Here is a 22,846-nt window from a genome sequence, read left to right on the forward strand (position 1 = left end):
AAAAAGGAGAGGATAGATCAGTAGCTGTGGAATGAGGTTTAGTAAGAATTGCCAGAACCCAGTGAGCAGCAGCTATCAAAATCTAACCCTTTGGGGAAAGAAGATGTCATCCCACTGTAAGCCATAGAGTAGTGACTCACGGGGGAATATTGTTTCCAGAATCATACTGGCTCAAAGCCTAGAGCCAAGGAAGGAGAACAATACAAATAATTAAGGGAGTGGTGGAATTAACTTACAGGGAATTCTTTCTACTTTTCTTCACCTGGTGAGATCAAGAGCAGTATTAATTTCACATCAGATAGATCTTCTAACAGGAAACATTATCCTGCTCTAGCCAAAGATGACCTGTTATATTTTTTTCCATTTCCAATTTAGAGAATGTAACAAATTATGTATAGCTTGGGAAGGTGATGAAGCAGATCTGCTGCATCTGGGGCGTATTTCAAGAATCTAACATGCATAAACTTCAAACAGGAACAAGAAATAAGAATAGCAAGCTTTGAGGTGTTGGTGAATGACTTTAATCCCAACACTTGGGGAGCAGAGGCAGGAGAATATCTGAGTTTGATTGGTTTATAGAGCAAGTTTCAGCACAGCCAGGACTATACAGAGAAATCCTGACTCAAAAAACAAGAACAAACAACAAAAAAATGAAATAAGAGTTGAATTGCAAAAGGAAACAAAAAACCCAAGGACCTTCTTCCTTTGTATTTATAGAGATTGTATATAGATTCACATCTTAATATTGATTCTAGGTCATTCATGTCAAGCACTTTCTGTGTTTTTTGTTCTAATATAAAGAAGTATAGCTAGCTAGGTGGTTGTGGTGCATGCCTTTAATTCTAGCATGTGGGAGGCAGAGGCAGGCGGATCTCTGAGTTCAAGGCCAGCCTGGTCTACAGAGTGAGTTCCAGGACAGACAGGACTACAGAGAAACACTGTTTTGAAAAACAAACAAACAAAGAAAGCAAAAGTATAGCTTACAGTGACGACATGGATCTAGACCTCATTATGGCCCCAGGTGGCAGCACAGATCACCCACATCAAAGTTCCCGCCCCTCTGTGGCAGCATTGCCCACGGATGTCAACATGGCTTCAGGTTACTGCACAGACCACAGACATCTTGTGACCTTTGGTAGTAGCATGGGTCACAGACATCAACACAGACCTGGCCACAGTAAGACCGGGGCTCCAGGGTCCTGCTGTAGCTGGGGTCTGTGTTGATATCCTTGGCCTGTGTTATTACTGAAGGCCAAGCAAATGTCTGTGATCTATGCCGCAGCCTAAAGCCATATTGATTGTTCATGGTCCCCTGCTGCATCCGAAAGCCTTGTCTGGGTCTGTTTGTGATCTGTGCTGACACCAGAAATTATGTGGAGGCCATGATCCATGCTCCTGCGAACCATAAACATCAAATTATCTGCTTTGGCAGTGATACTGATGACTGCAGATGTACAGTTGAGAAAGAGGGACATGGAAGACTTCTGTGACAACCCCTCCTTCTACCCCAACCTCCCCCAACAAAAAAAGATATAGTAATGCCTAAACAAGAAGCTGTAGAAGAGAACTCTTAAAAACTGTGATAGAATGCTAAGTGCTTCCCTCCACAATAGATGACTTCCAGCAGGTGTGCAAGAGGGGAAGGATTCAGTTCTATTTAAGGGGCATGCTCCAGTGAGTGTCTAGCTAATACAAATTGACTTTTTTTTTTGGCTGGGGGAAGGTCACAAGGGTGGGGGAGTGAATAGGGAAAGACTGCGAAGCAAATGTGATAGGGATGTATGATGTGAAATCCCCAAAGAATCAGTAAAAATACTATGTTGGAAAAAAATAAAGTTAAAAAGTATAGCTTGCATTATACACAATTTGAATAGCAAGTACCACACTCAGACTACAAATAGATGCTGTGGGATGTCTTTCTGTACACTGTGAATATATGTTGCTCACACTGGCTTATAAATAAAGCTACATTGGCCTATGGCAGGGCAGAATGGAGCCAGGCAGGAAATCCAAGATAGACAGAGAGAGAAGAAAGGCGGGGTCAGGGAGACTAAGCAAGCTGTTGCTAGGAGAAACAAGATGTGAGAGAACAGATAACGCCATGAAGCCACATGGCAAAACAGAGTAATAGGAATGGGTTGAGAAAGAATAATGGGCTAATTTAAGTGTAAGAGCTAGTTGGTAATAAGCCTGAGCTACTGGCCGAGCATTTATAATTAATAATAATACTAAGCCTCTGAGTTAATTATTTAGGAAGCAGCTGCTGGATATTTGGTAGTTGCTGGTGGGACAGATACTTCTGCCTACAGATGGAAGTACTGAGTGATTGAAAAGGTTTTTTATTTATATTCAGACTTAGAGCAAGGCAGTGAAAAGGCAAAAATAAGACTCAATTTTCTGGGAAGAAAAACTGATCTACAGGTCTACATTTTCCCATCAAATTCAAGTTATAAGGATTTTTTCTTATGGCTATAATGTAGCCTATAATTTGTCACTCAAATATCACTGCCCTACAATTATAATAATGAAGCCTTGCTAATTATCTTATTACTAGTGTAGTGTATAACACATTTGACAAAGCACTGCTCTTATACTCCCTTACTGATGCACTGTAATGCTTGGATGCTCAACATGGTTTCAGGCTGCTTTTGTTCCCATCAATATTTGCTGTTCTAAAAACCCATTTAGGCTCCTGATTTCTTGAGTGATGCCTTCAAGAAGAAAAAGTGTCATGTCATTGAGTTAATGGCTCATTTTTCAATGTAGTTTTTGTTTGGCATCTATTCCAAAAGTATGCATTTTGTGTTCTTTTCAAAGGTTACTCTCAAAGTATAAGTCTGCGATTTTAGAGCTGGTTAGAACCAATTTTAGCCCAAAGAAAAGAACTCTTGGGAGACTGGATTGGTAGAACAGAAGGTTAACTATAAAAATTTGATTTGGAAATGTAGCCTTTGTTTGTTGTACTGTTTATGTGACCTTGATCATAAACTTTAAACTCTTTGAGGTTTAATCTGTTTACCAGTCAAACAAAGATGATTGATCTTATATTTTTGGTTGTGAGCCTAGCCTTTAACGGCTGAGCCATCTCTCCAGCTCCAAAGATGATGATCTTAACTTCACAAGACTGAATGTTGTGAAGAGAAGGTTATGAACCCTCCTTTTCTACCTATTTTGCATTTTTCTTTTTGTTAGGTAATATGTGTTTTAATTTTTTGAACTTAAAATATAATTACATAATTTCTCTCCTTTCCTTTCCCCTCTCCAACCCTTGCTCCCTCTCAAATCCATGGCCCCGTTCCTTTAATTGTATAAATATAGTTTTTTGAGTCTAGTTTAGTGTTACTTGTATGTATATAATTTCAGGGCTGACCAGTTGCTATCACATAACCAATTAGGGGGATCATTCTTAGGGAAGACTATTTTTTCCGGTCTCAACATTCCTTAGTTGCCTGTGGTTCTTTGTCTAGGGATGGAACTCCACGAGCTTTCCCCTTTCAATGTTAGCATGTCTATTGGTATTGTCCTTGTTTAGGTCTTCTTTAGGCAGCCATATTGCTGAGGTATCCTGGATGAAGCTTCCCTGTCATTTCTAGGAGACACAACCTAACAGCAGAATCCCTGGTCCTTTCTTCACTCTCTTCTGCGATATGGTCTGAGCCTTATGTGCAGGAGTTGTACAGTAGATGTATCCATAAGAGCTGGACATCCTATGGTCAGCTGTTCTCTGCATTTTGACTAGTTGTGGTTTTCTGTAATATTCCCTATCTGTAGCAAAGAGAAGTTTCTTTGATGAATACTATTTTGCATTTCACAAGTCCTTACATTGCTTTACTTGAAGGAAGGGTTCCATGGTTAAGAGGTTTAAAAATCATGAAGTAGCCCATTATTTCTACTATAAATTGGGATAATGAGGCAGAGAACAGCTGTCATTTTTTTCACTTAGAAAGAATATACCAGCTCTCCTTCAATCTTATAAACCACCTATGGAGAGACTACAAGAGGTTCTAAGATTAATCTCAAATAAGAAAATGTTGTTGCCCCAAAACACGAACTACAATATTGTTAAGGATCACCTTTGCATGTTTCCTTACTGAAAACTACATTTGATTATAAAGCATAATCTTGATTAAATGGCTTAAAACCCAAGTCTTTCAGAAACAGTATTTTACCCCAAATTCACTACTAGGAAGGCATTTCCCATAGATTCATAATAAATGGGTTGAATGAGGTGCTCTAAATAAACTTCTTCTTCAGGAGAGGTGAGGTCAGGGTCTTTCTTTGTAGCCCAGAATAGCCCCAAACTCACAATCCTTTGCCTCAGCCATCAAGTACTGGGATTTCACTGGGATTTCCGGTGTGTGGCACTGCATGAGGCTCTAACTGAATTTTTTTTTGTTTTTGTTTTTTTGAGACAGGGTTTCTCTGTGTAGCTTTGCGCCTTTCCTGGAACTCACTCTGTAGCCCAGGCTGGCCTCAAACTCACAGAGATCCGCCTGCCTCTGCCTCCCAGGGCTGGGATTAAAGGCGTGTGCCATCACTGCCCGGCATGAACTTTTAATTAATTACTCTTCTCTCAAATAGTCATTGAATTGACCCTTTTCTTCTTTCATCCAAATTGTAGTAGAGGAAATAGTCTGTAGTCTATTGGTCCAATATCATCTCTGAATCTGTTCACATTGTTTTGGTCTTATTTCAAGCCTCTATGTATGTCATTCAGTCTAAATATTGTCAAATGTGAAATACTAATAATTTATTCAGTCTTGACTCTTTGTGGTGCTGTATCTGAGAGTTTCATGTGATCTAAGTGGGCACCAAGACACATCCCTAGTGAATAGCATTTTTTATGTCCTCCTAAGAAATAAAGTAAAATCATAAGAGGTGATCTGGAGAGATGATGCCTTTTTGAAATTCCAGTTATTGGGGAAACTGAAGCAGAAGGACCACTTGAGCTTGAGGCTAGCCTGGGCAACATAGTAAGATCATGATCTCATGAGATTTATGAAATTTTACTCCATATTTTTCAGAACATAAGATCTATCTTTCCCTCCATCTTATGTGTCTCTGTTATGATACATGCTGATGAAAAATACTTCTTGGAATCAAAATGATGTATCTTTGATGCTATTTGTTGCCAATACTCTGAAACTTGTTTCCTTTTTGTGGGATCAGCATTATTTTAGCACAAAGGAGGGTTTTCAAGCCTGCTCTCCTTTGAGGCAAAACGTAGACCTGCCATGTTGTATGAACAATGCCACTGGCTATTTCATATGTTATGGCTTAATCATTACCCTGGCAACAGAGCATAAACCAGGTGGCTCCAAATGGACTTCTTAATTTCATTTGGTGTGGTACCCAAATCATCCACTCTGTGTCACAAGTTGACAAAACATTTTGCCCCTTTTGCTTAGGCATCATTTTCACTCATATCAAAATGAAATTTCACCTTTTTAAAGCCCATATATCCAATTACTTATAAGGCAACATTTTATCTTCAGTGGAAAAATGCATTCTCATTTTTAAAACTGTTTAACGCATGTTTTATTTGAGCAATACTACTGTTTGAAGACATTGTTGGTTAAGTATTAAACATTTTCACCTCTTGATGTCTTTAGAAATATGGGTGAAATTTAAATTTGCATATTATCTTCTCAAGTTCAAATTACTGTGTCAACATATTCTTACATATTTTAGTGTTTGAAGTATTTCATGTTTACAAGAAAGTATTTTATGCTTGCCACTGAAGGAGATTAGTATTTCATCTTAATAGAGGACAATAATTGCATTTTTATTAAAAAAGGAAATTGATTTTATAGCACTGTCCTTTTTCCTTACTGTCCCACACATGACAGTGTTGGGGAGAAGATAGAAGAATGTCGACTCAGAAAGCTGAGGTGATGCTAGAACAGTGCCAGGATGCTACAGGAAGGGGGTGACAATTTGCAAAGTGTGGAAGCACCCTCATCATTGTACATATGAAAGAAACTGATGGAGAACTAAATGTGGTATAGCATCTGTGGATGCTCTTTCCTCCTTTCCTATCATTATGTGTTCCTTCCTCTTCACTGAAAGGGGAAAATAATATGCACCACAGGAGGGCAACGGCCAGAACGATCTGTCTTCAAAAATTCTTCCATCCAATAAAGAATTATAAAATCACTGCACAGACCTAAGGATGAATACCAGGAATGTGTAATAAATGGAAGTGAAATTTTCTTTTGCATATTTTTTATGCTGTTGTTACAGCAATTTTTCTTAGATAAAAAGCTTTGAAGATGTAGTTTTCAGAAGCATTTTCCTCATGATGATTGCTGTCTTAGAATGTCACTGCAATTTCTTACTATTCTTAAGCTAAATTTACCCTGTTTTCTCTTTTAGGCAAATATCAATATTCCAATGGGAGCCTTTCGCCCAGGAGCTGGACAGCCTCCCAAAAGGAAAGAGAGTATGCCTCAAGCAGAGGAGGTGAGGAAGAGAGCTAACAGAGATAAGCAAGGCCTGCTCCCTCCACAGTCTTCCCGGAGGCTAGGTTTCTCAGTTAGCAGGGAAATTCTGTGCTTCCCTTCCACTTCAGCCAGTGTTAAGTGTCTGCCAAAGTTGCTTGACTTGCAGGTATCAGCTGAATTTGTGCACGGGTACTTTGGGGTTAGCACTAGCCACTTGTTTGGTAAGTTTTTACTCAGGGTCTATGAGTAAACTGAGCAAGCTGTGTGTGGTGCGGCTTCTGATGGGAGATTAACCTCAATTAGAGCTCAGTAAGTAAGCGCAATTACTTTCAGATTCAAACAGTCACCTGATCTTCCTTTAAAAAGAAGGCTTTCTGAAAGAGGCTATCTGGTCTCCCTCCCTGTATTTCCCTATTCTTTACTCCCTGTCCAATTGAAATCCCTTGCTAAAATAGAGATGGAAATGAAGAAATGTATCAAGCAGAAACAAGTGCCCTCCTCAGGTGTATTGACTTGTGTGTGACTTTTCTGCTGATTCTGAGGGAGCTGGGATTAAGGTTTTAGAACATTTTATTAACACAAAAATCAGCCCATTTTAAAAGGTAAGGATTTTTATGGCTTCTATATTTTGCCCACTATCTTAAACTTTCCTTAACCGACCTTGGTCCTGATTCTAACTTTTTCATCTGTGCACTTTCCTCATCATGATCCTAGCTCCTTGGCTTTAGCCTCAGATCAAGAGATTTTTTTTTTTGAGAGGTGGAAGTGTAGTATTTGAATAGTATCACCAAATTTTGGAATTTCAGCTACTGATTCTTCTGTCTGGGACTTGGGTCAAGTAGATGAATTTGTGTTAGCGAAGCAGGATCTCCTCCATCCCTCAGAGGATTGCTGTCAGGAAGGAATAAATGGAATAATGGACATGGTATAGTCTGGTAGGTATGTGATAAATAACCAGTTCTTCAGAAATTGCCCTGATTATCCAATTTTTGTGAAAGACTCCAGGCCTCTTGCTCTGCAGGTTGTAAGAGGCCTGGGGAGTTTGAAGGGATGGCCGTGGGACTCTGTGCTCACCTCCATTTATTTACCATTGTGTTATTCTTCCTCACCTTCCTCTTAAGCTGTATCTGTCACTATGACAGATAGTTAGAAGGTAGCTTAGTCCTCTTTTCTTGTGAAATTGGCTGATATAACAGTGGTGTGGGACTCACTTCTTCTTTTCTCTCTGTTGGGCAGGCAGCATTAGGTTCTTCCCTGTACATGAATATCTTGCTTAGGAGGCTTAGGGAAGACCCTTTCTATCACTCTTTTCTTATCCCTAGCCTGCTGGTTTGGACATACTGTAAAAAACTACTAAGGACCTATATCACTTGGATTGTGACAATATATTTTCTGACCACTCATGTATTCAAACGGCTAATTGATATTTCTCATAGGGTAGAGAGAGTGAGATATCCACAGAGATCCTGAGCCCCTAGGGATGGTCTATACATTGTGGCACTCCTTGTTCTTGGGGTTCATTTGGTTGAGCAGAGAGCTAAGGCCGTTCCTTACCCAATACAAACAGATAGGGGCTCTTAGAGCTTGTGGGGTTTGAGGGACGAAGTGACATCACAGTTCAAACTCTGTTTTGGGCCTCAGAGTAAATTTCCCAGAGAAACATCACAAGGGGAGTCATTGAGTAGTTTGTCTTAGCTACAAGGTGCATTAAATAGGATTTTTGTGGGTTGGCTTGCGGCCCTAGTTACCTTCTGTGGCATAGTTTGAATGAGGAACTTGAATGTAAATTCAGAATAATTTCCACATCCACATTCATTACTGTAATCTGTATTTTCAAACTGAGAATTGCTTACATTCATAGAGTTCAGATTTGTTGCCAAGCCCAATGCTAACAGAATTTGAGTAATAACGTGTGATTTGTAGCACACCATCAATAACCAGAACAGCTTACCTCTGTCCTAGCCAGGTTAGACCCCCCAGGTAAACTCAGAAGGTTTTTTGATCTTGTCATTCTCTAAGAAGTGAACAAATGGACGTATCCCAGCAGAAAAAGGGCCCGAGTCATTGGCTCTCTGACAAGGTGTGTGACCACTGGCTGTCTTTTGTGTACCTGGGGCTTCTGACCAGCCCTTTGCTTTGCCTACAGCCATGGACTGTGCCTTCCAGATTTGGCTTGTTAGATATAGGCATGCACCAGGTACAGGGGACTTCTATCCACATCCTTTTGCATTAGAAAAACAGTTGTTTGTTTGAAGTAACCTGAGGGTCCTGATGAGCCATTTCTAAGCCTTCAAATCACTCTTTAACTAAAATATCATTATTCTTAATACACTACATAATAATGCATTGGGACTTTCTTTTGAATATTTCCTTATCATCTTGTCCCTTCACAAGATGCAAACATATTATTTAATTCTAGTTCAGTCACTTCTTAGTTGCGAGGCTTTGGGCAATTTTTTATTTTTGTTTTTTAGCTTTTCCATATCTTAGTCTCAATGGTGAGGTAGGGAAAAAAGCAGATCTGTAGAGCTGGTGTGAGAATTAAATGATTTAGCACATGTATCTTAGAACAGCTAATAGTGTTTGCTGATGTCAGTGAGTTTTTGGTTTTGAACATGAATAAGTAGGTCAAACTCTCTTGCCTCATATAAGAGCCTGGGGAAAAACTCAGTTGGGTATCTGGTAGCAAAGAAGGTCATGAAGATGAGGTAGCTTAGAAATGCTTCACCACACTGCAAAGTTTGGCAAATTCTCTGTGATTCCCAAGGCAGGCATTTCCCTTCACAGAATTGTCACTGAAGTGGGGAATGATGCTAGGCTTGGTAAGGTTTCCCTCACATTCTCTTCATTTACACTGAAGAATAAATAGCCTCTAGTTCCCTGCTGAGTTGGGATATCTATGAAAAGGGCTATCTTCCATTATTCAAGTCAAACCCTCTTTATTCATGCTTTAGTTTACTGTAATTCTTATAATAACTCATTCACAGAAGCAGAGGAATCTGATTTCCATTGTTTTTAAAAGGTAGTAGAACTTCAGTGTAAAAATGTGCCCTGCTTCCTCAACAATATCATACTATCAAATTATTAAACATAGTGACAGTCTCCATTATATGCCACCTTACTAAATCAAATGCCAAGCCTTGTTTTGATAAGAAAATGAAAAAGAAACCAGTCCATTGAGGTCTTAATAACATGATAGGAAGATGTCTAGTATTAAATATTACCATTATTAATCTGTGTAAGTTCACCTTATAAATCTGCCCCCAGACACGTAAGTGTAGATGTTGGCTGTATGTGTTAAATGTGCCGGTCCTGGAAGTGATTCACCTGGGAACTTACCAGAAGGATCTAGAAACATTTTTCTCTTCATGCTTCTTTATTAAGATCTACCCACCTCCAACCGTGGGAGCATTTATAAGTGCTGAAACATTTTTCATTTCATTGCTACATATATTTAAGAAGAAGCAACACTTTTACAGCCTTGTTAAAAATTCCTTCCTGAAAGCCCAGCAAAGAACATTCTGGAATACCTGGTTCTTCAAATGGGTGTTTTACCATTTTAATGACCTTTTCTGTATCTACACTTACAAATGATGAATATGTGTGCATGGAGAAAAGAAGCCAGGCACTCTGTATATGGACCTAAGGAAACAATATCTTCCAAGGATTTGCAACAGATACATCCTCATTGAGTTACTTAATCATTTAGTGTGGGTGGCACATTAGCTATTTAGTCAGCACTGTACCAGCTTCACAGAAAGTAACTACAGGAAGTCCCATTAGCCCTTACAAGAGGAATAACACCTCAGTCTTTATGCCTACTCATCCCCCCCAATAAACAATTTAAAAACATATCTATAAGGGACATATCTACCTAGAGATTTGTCAGAGTTCAGGGAAGCTTGAATACATTCTGCCTCTAGGTGCTAAATTTGAGAAGGAGACACAGGCAGGCACCAGACCTGGACTAACAGCACTAGCTTTAACGCTGTCCTTCACAGGAAGCAAATGTGCACTTTCTTGTCTCTGACATGTGTATACACACACACACACACACACACACACACACACACACACACACACACACACAATTGGTTTACCCAATCCTTGGTTAAGCAGATGGAGCTATAACAGTTCTGCACTGGGAACTATGTCAGTCTGAGTCCTCTAAGAAGCAGGTATTTAAGGTACAGAGTATTTATTGGGGCAAAACACTTATAAGGAAAGAGAGGAGAGAGCTACAGGAGAGATGCTGAGACACAGATGCAGGGGAAGAAGAGGGAGGGGCTTGGTGGAAGAAACCCAGACCTCAATGTGACTCTAAGGCCAACTCTCCTACCTAAATTTCTCCTGGGAGGAGTCCCTGTCTACCAGGTATGGGATCACCTTATGAATGCTTCTGTACTCAGTCATTTGTTACCAGTAGGTATAGTAAATGTGACCTCTGCATGGTTGATGGATGGATTTTAGTGACAAGGAGTTAGGGCAGTCACTCAGTTTCCCCTGAAGTAATCTGATCCAAGGAATGATATCCTGGCTGTTAGGGTGATCAGATGTCCTCCAATATCTTCCTTTCAGGCAAATAGGAAGAACAGACTAGCATGCAATGTTCTTCTCTAGTAACTAGATGGAGCTACACACAGCAACTGATCTTAATGTTTTATAGTCCTTTTCTGTTTGTGCTGGGTGCATGCACATGGAAGTGTGGGTTGATTATGGGATTAACTAGTTAAACAAAAATCATCAAGTATACATTCAAGCTCCTGTCAATCAGGCCTAGAGGAGCCACACACAAAAAGAAAAGGCTGTGTGTCCCTCCCTAAAGCTGAGATTCTGTTCATGATAGGCAATTTAAACTACTCAAAGCAGTGGACAAAGGTTGGCCTCTGTCATTTCCTCACACATTCAAAGATGTTTCCCTATGTCCTTCTGAGTTTGTTTATGTTTCCCAAAGGAACCATATAGGACAAAAGGCTGACAACTACTGTGCTCTGAACAGATTTTTGCAAACTCCTGGACTAATTGGGGCTAGCTGTGCAGCGATGTTTTACAGTTTTCTGCCATCAGTTAGCTGATGATGGTATGATACTAAATCAAAGTCAGTCACTTTTAGAATATGCTTTTGTGAGAAACACAGCTCCTTCTAACTGTTGGTAGTATTTATTAGTTACCAGACATTGAACTGTTGCCTAATGTGTCCTAAGTCACATGGACAGGACTTTTTCCCTTACAACATTATTTTACATTCCTGTACAAATTTCAGGGAATTTTGTTGAAACTCTAAGGCTATATAAATAGAGGATAAAGGCACCATGCTAGAATCACACTCTGATTTTCTTTCTTTGACATTTGTTTTCCTGCTCTATGCCATGAACCAGAGAGATGAAATATCCTTGTTTTTGGTGAGTTAAATTTCATCTCCTTTCTTTTCAGGGGGCTCCTCCTGCTTCAGAGGAAGAGAAGAAGCAAATTCCTGGAGCAAAGAAACTTCCAGGACCTGCTGTCAACCTACTGGAGATCCAGAATGTTAAAAGCGAACTGAAATATGTCCCCAAAACAGAACATTAGTTCAAAGAGGAAAAAAGGTGAGTGGAAAACCAGTCTCTTTGTCTGAAAATGACCATTATCAAAAGGAGGAATCTCTACCAGGAGTGTTCAGTTATGACAGCATTTTTTGTGTATTGTTTTCGGGGAAAGCCACACCTTTGGGTTTATCTTATTCCATAACTGCTTGGAGAACTAGTGGGCTGTTTGCCTATTTATTGGTCCCTTTCTGATCATTCTTCTAGTTAGAGAAGGATGAAGTTAGGTGAGGGCAGGTCATGGCATGTGTATTTCCCCACCATATGCCATAAAGAATAATGAACTATTGCTTTGGCAAGAGGATCTGACAAACAAGTACCTGTATAGATTTGGAAGTGAGAGGAGGCAGCACTACATGCATTCAGGCCTCACAAAAAGAGGTCACCAGAATATGTGCAAGGCACACCAAGAAGGTCTGGGTCTGATGGAAAAAGACTAAGTGTGGGTGCAGATGGAAAAAGAATAGATCTGAAACTGTGCCTGTAGATGGAAAAAGAGTAGGTCCAAAATTATGTAGGCTGCTCCAACAAGGCACATGAAACACTTATTTTCATTTCAATGTTCAGTAATGATTCCATGGTAAGAAATCAGCCAACCTACTGCCTGCAGATCTGGTTCCTATTAACTGGAATAGAAATTCTGCCAACAGACAGAGTATGGGTTCACCAAATCATGGCTCTTTCTCCTAGGAGACACTAGGAGCAAATCTGTCCTTTACCAGAATTACTGAACTCCACCATGCACAACCTCTTTCATCCATTAAACAGAAGTCTGGAGGAAAATCTCCATGGGAACATGCAATAGGCTTTTTCTCTTATTGATTGTCCATCATTCATTTGTCTCTCCATCAATTTAATCAATATTTATGGATGGCAGAAATATTCACCACTTGCCACTGTGTGAAGAGCGTTATATCCACTTTTTTTTTTTTTCATGAAAGGGTCTTAATTTATAGCTGAAGTTAGGCTGGAGCTCTCTGTAACCTAGGCCAGCCTCAAACTCATGGCACTCATGTCAATCCTCCTACCTCAGCCTCTCTAGTACTGGGATCAGAGGCATTTTTGGGCCACTATGCTAGGCTCTAACGTTTCTTATAAGCTTCATAATGCCCAATTATCACCTTCATTCTTGAAATGAGTCCTAGGGAGACTGATGCTATCAGTTACCTACTTGTCACACAGCTTCAAGTCCCACATCTCACCACACCATACAGATTGATTGCACATACCCTCCTTGCACTCGGGTTGAATATTGACTTTATAGATAGCACTAACAATATTAGTGGGACAGTCCAGTGGGTTGTCATGATGTTATTTATGTTAAACTTATCTAGACCATGTAAAGACATTTTCAAACTAGTTTGGGAGTGGTGGTGGCACATGCCTTTAATCCCAGCACTCGGGAGGCAGAGGCAGGTAGATCTCTGTGAGTTCGAGGCTAGCCTGGTCTACAGAGGCAGATCCAGGAAAGGCACAAAGCTACACAGAGAAACCCTGTCTTGAAAAACCAAAAAAACAAAACAAAACAAAACAAAACAAAACAAAAAAAACCAAAAAAACAACTTCTTGAGGTTGGGAATTTAGCTCAGTGGTAGAGCGCTTGCCTAGCAAGCACAAGGCCCTGGGTTCGGTCCTCAGCTCTGAAAAACAAAAACAAAAACAAAACAAAACTAGTTTGGTTAAAAAGATTTTTCTAGAGGAAGAGAGGAGCTAGCTGGTTTACCTCCTTCCTGCCCTCCCTCCTTCCTCCCTCCACCTACCCCCTTCCCTTTTTTAGATAGATTTTCACTGTATTGTTCAGACTGGCCTCAAACTTACTGTCCTCATGCCTCATCCTATCAAGTGCTGGGATAGGAGGAATGTACCACCATGCTCACCTTAGAATCTGCTTTGAGTTAAAATAAAATGACAACATGTAGTGTTTTTTTTTTTAACACAATTACATAAGAGAAGGAAGGAGTGAGAATGGAACAAATTCCATTCCATGGCCACAGAATAAAGCTCAGGGACCTGGATCGGGACACAGCTACCTGAGTGGGAAATAACTGGCAGATAAGTGCATGAACTTGTTATTTATAAAATAGCAGAACAAACTAATGACTATCATGCTCAGCTCTGTTTGAGTTGCCGAACTGACATGAAATCTTTGAGTAGGTTTTTGATCAAACTGTGGAATTTCTTGTTGAGAAAGACCAGAGAAGGGATATGGACTTTTTGTAATATTTATTAACATCACCCAACCAAAGCTGTTTAGTTAAACACATGAATTTGTGTGTGTGTGTATTATGTGCATATGTGTGGATGCAAGTGTTTGTGCATGTGAAGGCCAGAGACAGGTATCTGGTATCTGGTATCTTCCTTAATTGCTCTTCACCTTATTTTTATTTATTTATTTATTTATTTATTTATTTATTTATTTATTTATTTATTTATTTATTTATTCATTCGTTTGTTTGTTTGTTTGCTTGTTTGAACCTGAAGCTCACCAATTTGCCTAGTCTGTCTGGCCAGCAATCCCAAGGGACCCACTTGTCTCCACCCTTTTCCCTTGTGCTGGGGTTATACATGTGCACAGCAGCTCCATGGCCAACTTGTATATGGCTGCTGAGGATCTGAATTTAGCTCTTCATGCTCCTCTAGCAAGCACTTGACCCACTGATCCATCTTCCAGCCCCTAGAAACATGCATTAGTGTGCGTGGGTGGGTGGGGGAGACAGAGGTCAAGGCAGGGTACCTTCCTCTAACGACCTTTTTCTTGTGAGGTTTTTAAACTTTACTTATTACTGATGTGTGTGCATGCATGTGAGCATGCACATGCATGCCATAGTGTGTGTGTGTGTGTGTGTGTGTGTGTGTGTGTGTGTGTGTGTGTGTGTGTAGATTACAGGTCAAGTTTGTGGAGTTGGTTCTCTCCACCTTTACATGGGTTCCAGGCATCAAATTTGAGTTATGTGGCAAGTGCCTTTACCTACTGAAGTATCTTGTAGAACAATCTGCCATTTTTTCCCACTAATTTTTTTCACAATTTCATATACATATATGCATTTTGGTCCTTCTCTCATCCTCTCCCATTTCCTTGCCAGTGCTACCTTTCTCTTTCCCATAAATCTCTTCTCTTTATTTCTCAGTTTTGATTTTGTTTGGTGTCCCAGCATTTTATCAGGACCTTCTGTGTGATCCTGAGTTTGTAACTAACGATAACCTGCTGGGCCCCCATGGATGTATAACTTGATACCATATTTCACCCTCTCCCAGACTCTGTCACTTGCCTGCTGATCAGCTATATGTAATAGGGCCCACCATGTTCCTTCCTCCTCTACAGCTGACTGTTAACAGAGCCTGACTTTTATGGACCTGGTACCACTAGGCACAGCTGATATGAATTCTTGATAGCCATTTCAGAGTCCTGCTTAGAAGACGTTATTTCACACCCCCTTTCCCCATTCTCAAGCTCTTATAGACTTTCCACCCCATTTTCTGTAGTATTCACTGAACCTTAAGGGGATGGTATAAACCTTAATGGAGTCTTAGTGCTCAACTATGTGTTACTGTCAACATTTTGTGCAGTCATTCACTGTAAGAAGAATCTCCCCTGTGTAAAGCTGAGAATAGCCTTTATTTGTGGGTGTAAGCATAGATATTTAGATATTTAGGGGGCGGTTTGTTGCTATGTCAACTCAGCTAAGCAGCCACCTTAGCCACCATCACCTCCACTGAAGGATATAAGACCTCTTCTGTCATAGTTTTTTGGACCAGGTTTACATTATTAAGCATGGATTTCTTATGGATTTCTTCATAGAGAAAGTCTCAAGTAGGAAGTAGCCGGTTACCCCCATAACAATTGTGTCATCATTACATAAGTGGGCATATTTTTGCCTAGTATTATAGTTTATAGAGTTCACAAATGGGCTAGATCACTAATGCCTTTGTTTTATAGCATCCTGCATGGTGCCATCTGGTACCATAAGAGCAGATCCATCAGGGAGGAATCTAGTTTAGTTCAAGCTTGACTTGTGGTGAACCTCACCTTTTTTCCAGTTGCAATTAACATAGTCTTTATTTATTGCAGAGAAATAACATTTGCCAAGTATATTAAAGAAGGGTGGCTAGTAGGCAGGCACATTATACATATTAGCTAAATCTTGGATAGTATCTACCTGTCACAAAAATTAAATAATCAAGATTCACCTTGTTTTTTGAGGCAAGGTCCCCTCACTGAATCTGAAACTCATGATTTTGATAGATTGGCCAGCCGGTGAGCCCATGGAATCCACCTGTCTTCACCAAACCCAGTACTGGGGTTCTAGGCATGTACCTCCATGTCTGAATTTTCCCCAGGGAAACCTTTACTCACATTGGGAACCAGACCAGGCAATAGCAACACAGAGATAGCACATATCATGTCTTAACCAAGAGACATGGGACATTTCTTAGAGGGTTCCCAAGCCAATGTGGAGCATAGGATGGGATGGGGAAAGTAGGGTATTCAGCCATGTCACACTGAGGATTCTTTTGGATGAGACTGAAGGTAGCCAGATGTTAACTTAAGAAAGGCCAAGAACTAGATACAGAGACAGGACTAGCAGAAAGGTGTGAAAATCATGTATTTTCTGACCTCCTTGTGTCTTTTCATTCCTGCATTATTGGGAATCCCACCGACCTACCAATGATCTGGGGAACCTGAAAAATTACTTGGGTTTGGAGTCCAAATAGGTTCTCTCCATTTGTCTCCTTCTTCACTCTCCTGTCAGACTACAGGTGTTTGGTAAAGAACTCTTGTAAGTAGCTTGTGGAACCTGTACACTTTCTTCTCTCTGTACTAAGATGTACAGATAGAAACTTTGGCCTTTGCTGTTAGGATACCTAAGATTTGGTAGAAAGATAGAGAATATCAGAGGGTAGATAAGTCATGAGTTAGGGGGTTCATTTTGAAGATATCTGATGGTTGCTTTGACCCACTAAGTAGACAAAAAACATGCTCGATAGTATTACTTTGGAACAGGAGACAGTCAGTGGTAGGGACAATTTTAGGGTACTGGGAAGGGATAGCCTCTAGACATATGGAATCTGCAGGACCTTGTTAATAAGCTAGCTTGTTAGGACCAAATAGTTCCTTTAAGGCAGTACTGCAAAAACTTTTAGGGCTGAGCAAACCAAGACTGTACAACTTGTCTATAGTATCTCTTCTTTTTCCAGTGGTAAAAGAGCTCACTGCTAACAAAACATTAGAGAGAAACAATGGAAGTATTAAGGTGGTAACACTACAGCAATTACAAGAAAAGAAGTGATTAACGGGGTGAAACCTAAGAATTTTACAATTATGCAAATGAACAGCAAGATAGCAGCAATTGAAAACCCTGGGACTGATGAAGCTCTAGAGAGAAACCATTATTCTGAAGTCATAGGCATTCTGCTACTCAGTGGTGAACATAGGCTTTGTGGCAGGCACACTTCACACGTTATTATACCTACTAAACTAGGGACTCTGAGAAATGCAAAACGTTTTTGTGGTTTCCTTTTTTTTTTTTGGTTTTTCAAGACAGGGTTTCTCTGTGTAGCCTTGGCTGTCCTGGAACTCGCTCTGTAGACCAGGTTGGCCTCAAATTCACGGAGATCCTCCTGCCTTTGCCTCCCAAGTGCAGGGATTAAAGGCATGTGCCAGCACTGCTTGCCTGTGGCTTGTCATTTTTTTTAAAAGATTTATTTATTTATTTATTTATTTATTTATTTATTTATTTATTTATTTATTTATTTATTATGTATACAGTGTTCTGCTTGCAAGCATCCCTTCAGGCCAGAAGAGGGCACCAGATTTCATTACAGATGGTAGTGAGCCACCATGTGGTTGCTGGAAATTGAACTCAGGATCTTTGGAAGAGCAGGCAGTGCTCTTAAGCTCTGAGCCATCTCTCCAGCCCGTGGCTTGTCATTTTTAAATCAACACATACACATTTATTTATGGTGTATGATGTGGTAAGTCAGTATATATAACCAATCAAAGCAGGGTGATCGGCATGTCTCTCTCCTTAAATATTTGTAATTTTATACTGGGAAGCTTCACATTCTTAGTTCTTTATAACATATTTAGTAGACTGTTGGGAAGTGTTGTCATTCAACTATGTTGTAGCATGCTGCAACCCGTTACTCTCACATGACTGAGCTTTGGCATCTATTATGTACCCTTTCTCCATTCCACCTCCCCCTACCCTTCCTAATCTCCAGCAACCACTGTTCTATGATCAACTTCTACGAAACCAGTATTTACAATGTAAATTGTAACCAGTATTACAAATGCAGCTTCCACATATGGGTAAGAACCATGCGCCCTTCCTTTTAAAACACTTAACATAAAGACCTTCAGCTCCATCCATGGTGCTTCAAATCACAGATTTTCACTTTTTATGGCCAAATACTATTCCACTGTGTACATATTTTCTTTGTATATCCATCCATCACTACACACATCATTTCATTTTAAAAATGCAAACTGGGAGCTGGAGAGATGGTTCAGAAGTAAAGAGCACTTGCTCCTCTTGCCTAGGGCCTTGGTACACTTCCCAGCACCCGTACGTACAGCAGCTCTCAATGCTCTGTAACTCCAGTTCCAGGGGTAGCCCTCTTCTGCCCTCTTCTTCAGGCATGCACATGGTGCACATATGTACATGCAGGCAAAACATTTATAAAATAAAAATCATCTTTTTAAAAAATGAAAACATTTTTATAATTCTTAGTAATTCATAGATTTTGGTAATGTGTGAAAATAATAATTTGTGGAATTAATCCCATTTGTAATTACCAGCTAAGGAAGACACTTTCATTTTTGCTAATACAAATACATTTACTATTCAAATGTATAGCAAAATATATAAAATCAAAGAAAATGTAATTTTCAGCAACTTGTTGGCTTTAGTTTTTAAAGAGCATTTATGTCTAGATAAGACATATTTGCTAACCAGCCATCCAGAGATATGTCATCTCCCAAAAAGGAGAACATAAGGTACTCATTACTCTTAAATGTTAAACATTATGTATCACTGTCACTCTTGCTTATTCAAGTGCTAATTGACAGGAGGGCAAATTGATGGACCCACATACTTCATAAGTAGCATACTTAGCACTTAACAGCAGGCCCCCAAAAATGGGGGAAGCAAAAGCTGAGAGAATTGAACTGAGACATAGACATTTAATAATAATAATAATTGAGGACTTATTTCCCACGTGTAGTAATAGGTGGGTATGGTCACTTATGTCTATAATCTCAGCATTAAGGAGGCTGAGGAAGGGAGATCTCCATAAATTCAAGGCCATTGTGGACTACATACTGAGCTAAAGGCCAGCCTTGGCTACAGAGTAAAACCCTGCCTCAAAAAAATCCCACTTTTAGTAGAAGAGCAATAAGAAATAGAAGATGTGAGCAGCAAAGGAAACCAACTAGACTTTATAGGCACAAATAGATCATTCTACTGAACAAGTAAAGAGTATACATCCTTCTCTAGTACACAGGAACATTGTCTACAATGTTCTCTATGTTGAACACAAGACAAGTCTTAATAAATGAATAAGGATTAAAGTCATACACAATAGATAAAATTATTTAAAATTATGACTCAATAACAGAGAAAGTTTAGAAATTCACAAACTTGTGGAACTCCAAAAGCACATTCCAAAATAACTAATGAGTCAACAAAAATATCACAAAAGAAATGAGAAGCATTTTTAGATTAATAGGAAAAATCTACAGCTTACTGAAATGTGTGGGATGCAGTGAAATCAGAGGTTATATAGAGAGCTTCCATGTAGACAATTATGCTTTAAAAATGAAGATCTCACATCAATAACCAAATCAATAACATCTCTGTATTTGGGAAATGTGATTAATATTAATTTGCAAACGGAAACATCTTTATCAAATGACAAATAATAATAAGTTCAAAATCTATTTATATAGACCCTAAACAAAAAAAACCCTGTGGCTCATGCCTATAATATCAACACTTTGGAGGCTGTGAGACAGGAGAATTATTGTGACCTCCAGGTCAGCTTGGGCTAAAGAGTGTTTAGCCTTAAACTCTGCCTTAAAACCCAGAACAAGCAACCAAATTTTAAAAAATCCCCCAAGAAACTATGGGAAGAATGTAACAGAATCTGGGGAGTAGAAGATAATTGCATAAAATAATTGCCTCTCTTAGTATAATACTTTGATCTCTTTCATCTAGCTCTCTACATGTAAATATGGGGTACTCTATAACCAAGGTGCTAACAATATGGAGATTTGGGGTCATAAAGACGTGGTCTCATTTCTTTCTACCTTTGCAACTTTGTTAATTTTATAATAAGCAGAGAACAGCATACCCTGTATGTGGTAGCTTTGAAGCACAGGGGGTTGCTTCTAGAAAAGTATATGTAAGCACAATGCCTGGGCTACGCAATGACTCATGTAGTGAGAGCTGGTTCTTTTAGCCTCTTTTTCTTGACATACCATCATTCATAGCTTTTCTACAGTTTTGCATCTTGCTTTTTCTACCATACAGTTTATCATAAGAGTGATTGTTTTCATGTTGCTTTGCAGCCTCCAGGACTAACATGATTTATTTTTCATAGTCTGACTTATCATGATTTCAGAACCTAGTCTCTCTGCCAGAAGACAGAGGACTGATTTATTGATTTATGTAGAACTATATGTAAAAAAGGAAAATAAGACCTAAAAGATTCTCCTAATGTCTTCTATATAGTTTGCTAGGCATTTTTGATTTTTGTCCTCAATTTTGATGTGTTCTCTGCTTTGACCCAATTACATAGGCTCTATTCTCTTTCTCTAAATGAAATGGTTGGAGTTGTTTTTTTTTTTTAACTCGTTAGTGAAGCTGCCTCTCTTTTGATTTGTAACCATCCTTTTGTTACTCTTCACGTGGCTAGGAGAAGGAGAGTTTCTTCAGGTTCTGAACTACATAAGGGTTTCATTCATTCATTTTGTTGTCTTGTAAAGCTTTTGTGTTAGGACCTGTTTACAAGTTGCGTAGAAACAATTGGCTCAGGACACGATTCTACAGATTTGTGTAAACTGGCATCTAACTTTTCCTGGGCCAAAGGACAGTCATGACTGGCACATGCTTTGCTTTCAATATTGTAGAATGCTTTTCTCCACACAGTGATTTATAACCTAGGATATAGGAGTGGGGTGTGTGTGTGTGTGTGTGTGTGTGTGTGTGTGTGTGTGTGTGTGTGTGTGTGTGTTTTGTCCTTCAGGGGCCATTTGGTAATATCTGGATACATTGGTGTGCAGGGTGGGCAGGAAGACAAGGATATTGTTAAACACCCCATAATGTTCAGAACAGCCCCAACAACAAAGAATTATCTGCCACCAAATGTCAGTAGTGCTAGCAAAGAATAAACCCAATTTTCTGCTTGAGAGATCAATGTCATATCCAGCAAACTTCCCTTTCTAAGCAACCTATTCAATGCACTTTATAGAAATTAAGATGACAATAAAAAGAGTATAGGAATTAACTACCTAACATGCATAGTTTTAACCATAATTATATCTTGTGGAAATAAGACACTCAGATATAGTTCTTTTTATCCATTAGTAAATTAGATATTTATAATATATGTAATATACTTACGTGGGATATAGTATTTATCTCAGCATTTCTCTAAACTTTAAAATCAATGTTAACTATTAGTAACAAGTATCTGTAGCCCATAGCACCATTATGATTTCCTCATCACCAGGAGCAGTCCCATTTATTATATGCTTGGGAATGGCTGATGAAGCATCCTATGTTTCACATATATATTTCATTTACCTCTTGTCTTGACTGCAAGGGATGGCCAGTTCCTATATGGCAGAGTCAAAGCTAAGGTTATTCAATTGCACTAGAATCATGCAGATTGTAAGTCACTCCAGCATCTGTAATACTCTCCACCCAGTCCTTTGAATCATGGTCACCTGCTGCATTCTTTTAGAAAATGTCCTTCTAGTCAGCCATTGTTCTTTTGAATATTTTACTGTGTCAGCTCTGAGTGAAACAAGCAAAGGCTGCAGAACTGTTCCCTCCCACCAAGAGGGGTACTCAGCCACAACTCTCATGTGCTAGCTTATTTGTTTCTTGGCTTGTCTGTTCACCCATTCATTCAACCTGCCAGCATGTAGTAACTGTAAAGGATTCCCTGGGCTCAGAGATAATCGGGTACTGGGGATCAGAGCTTGTGTCCCAGTTCATCAGAGATGATTGGGTACTGGGATCAGAGCATGTAGCCCAGTTCACCAGTTAATAGGTGAAATGTTGCATGAAAGCACAGAGAATTTGCTTTCTCTTAAAGTTCTTAGGAAAAGGGAATGGTTAATGCCTGTAAAATGTGAGAGAAAGCATGAAACAAAGAAAGGCGACTGGAACGTAAAGGAAGTGAAGGAAAGGAAGTACAGGGGGAGGAGAGGAGACAGAATAGAACAAGATTGTGACCACAGGGACATGGTGTGGGCCCTGACTAGGTTCAACACAGCTGCTGCAGAGAAAAGCCAGGCCTCTGCAGTGGCTCATCCTGGTCTTTGCTCCCAGGATGAGCAAGGGCTTGTCAGGCGGGGTTGTGTTGTTCTCAAGTGTAGCTGTCTTCCAGCCATGAAGCCTTTTCTCTCATCCCCTCTCACGCTGTGTGCAGCCCACGCAGAAAACTCGGAAAGTGAATTCCGGGCTGTCTAATCAGACTTGGCTGCATCGTGACAACGCTGCTCGTTTCAACTCCCCGCACATGCTGTGGCATTTGAGAAGAAAGAATCACGAGGAACAAATCAAGACTTGCAGATTTCCTTGTGCTCCCTTG

At 39.7% G+C, this 22,846-nt stretch overlaps 1 protein-coding gene across 3 annotated transcripts in view; it reads left to right on the plus strand.

Annotated features, from left to right (window-relative positions):
• The window catches only part of Smpx (small muscle protein X-linked), a 51,959-nt gene that overhangs the window by 10,496 nt on the left and 18,617 nt on the right, over positions 1 to 22,846 (plus strand). For all 3 annotated transcript variants that reach the window (XM_006973249.4, XM_076562501.1, XM_076562502.1), the window contains exons 3-4: positions 6,376 to 6,462; positions 11,877 to 12,028. In XM_006973249.4, the coding sequence (XP_006973311.1) occupies positions 6,376 to 6,462; positions 11,877 to 12,011 (222 nt within the window). In that variant the 3' untranslated portion in view covers positions 12,012 to 12,028. The remainder of the gene's footprint in view (positions 1 to 6,375; positions 6,463 to 11,876; positions 12,029 to 22,846) is intronic.

The sequence above is a fragment of the Peromyscus maniculatus genome, chromosome X, assembly GCF_049852395.1.
Source record: "Peromyscus maniculatus bairdii isolate BWxNUB_F1_BW_parent chromosome X, HU_Pman_BW_mat_3.1, whole genome shotgun sequence".
Lineage (NCBI taxonomy): Eukaryota > Metazoa > Chordata > Mammalia > Rodentia > Cricetidae > Peromyscus > Peromyscus maniculatus.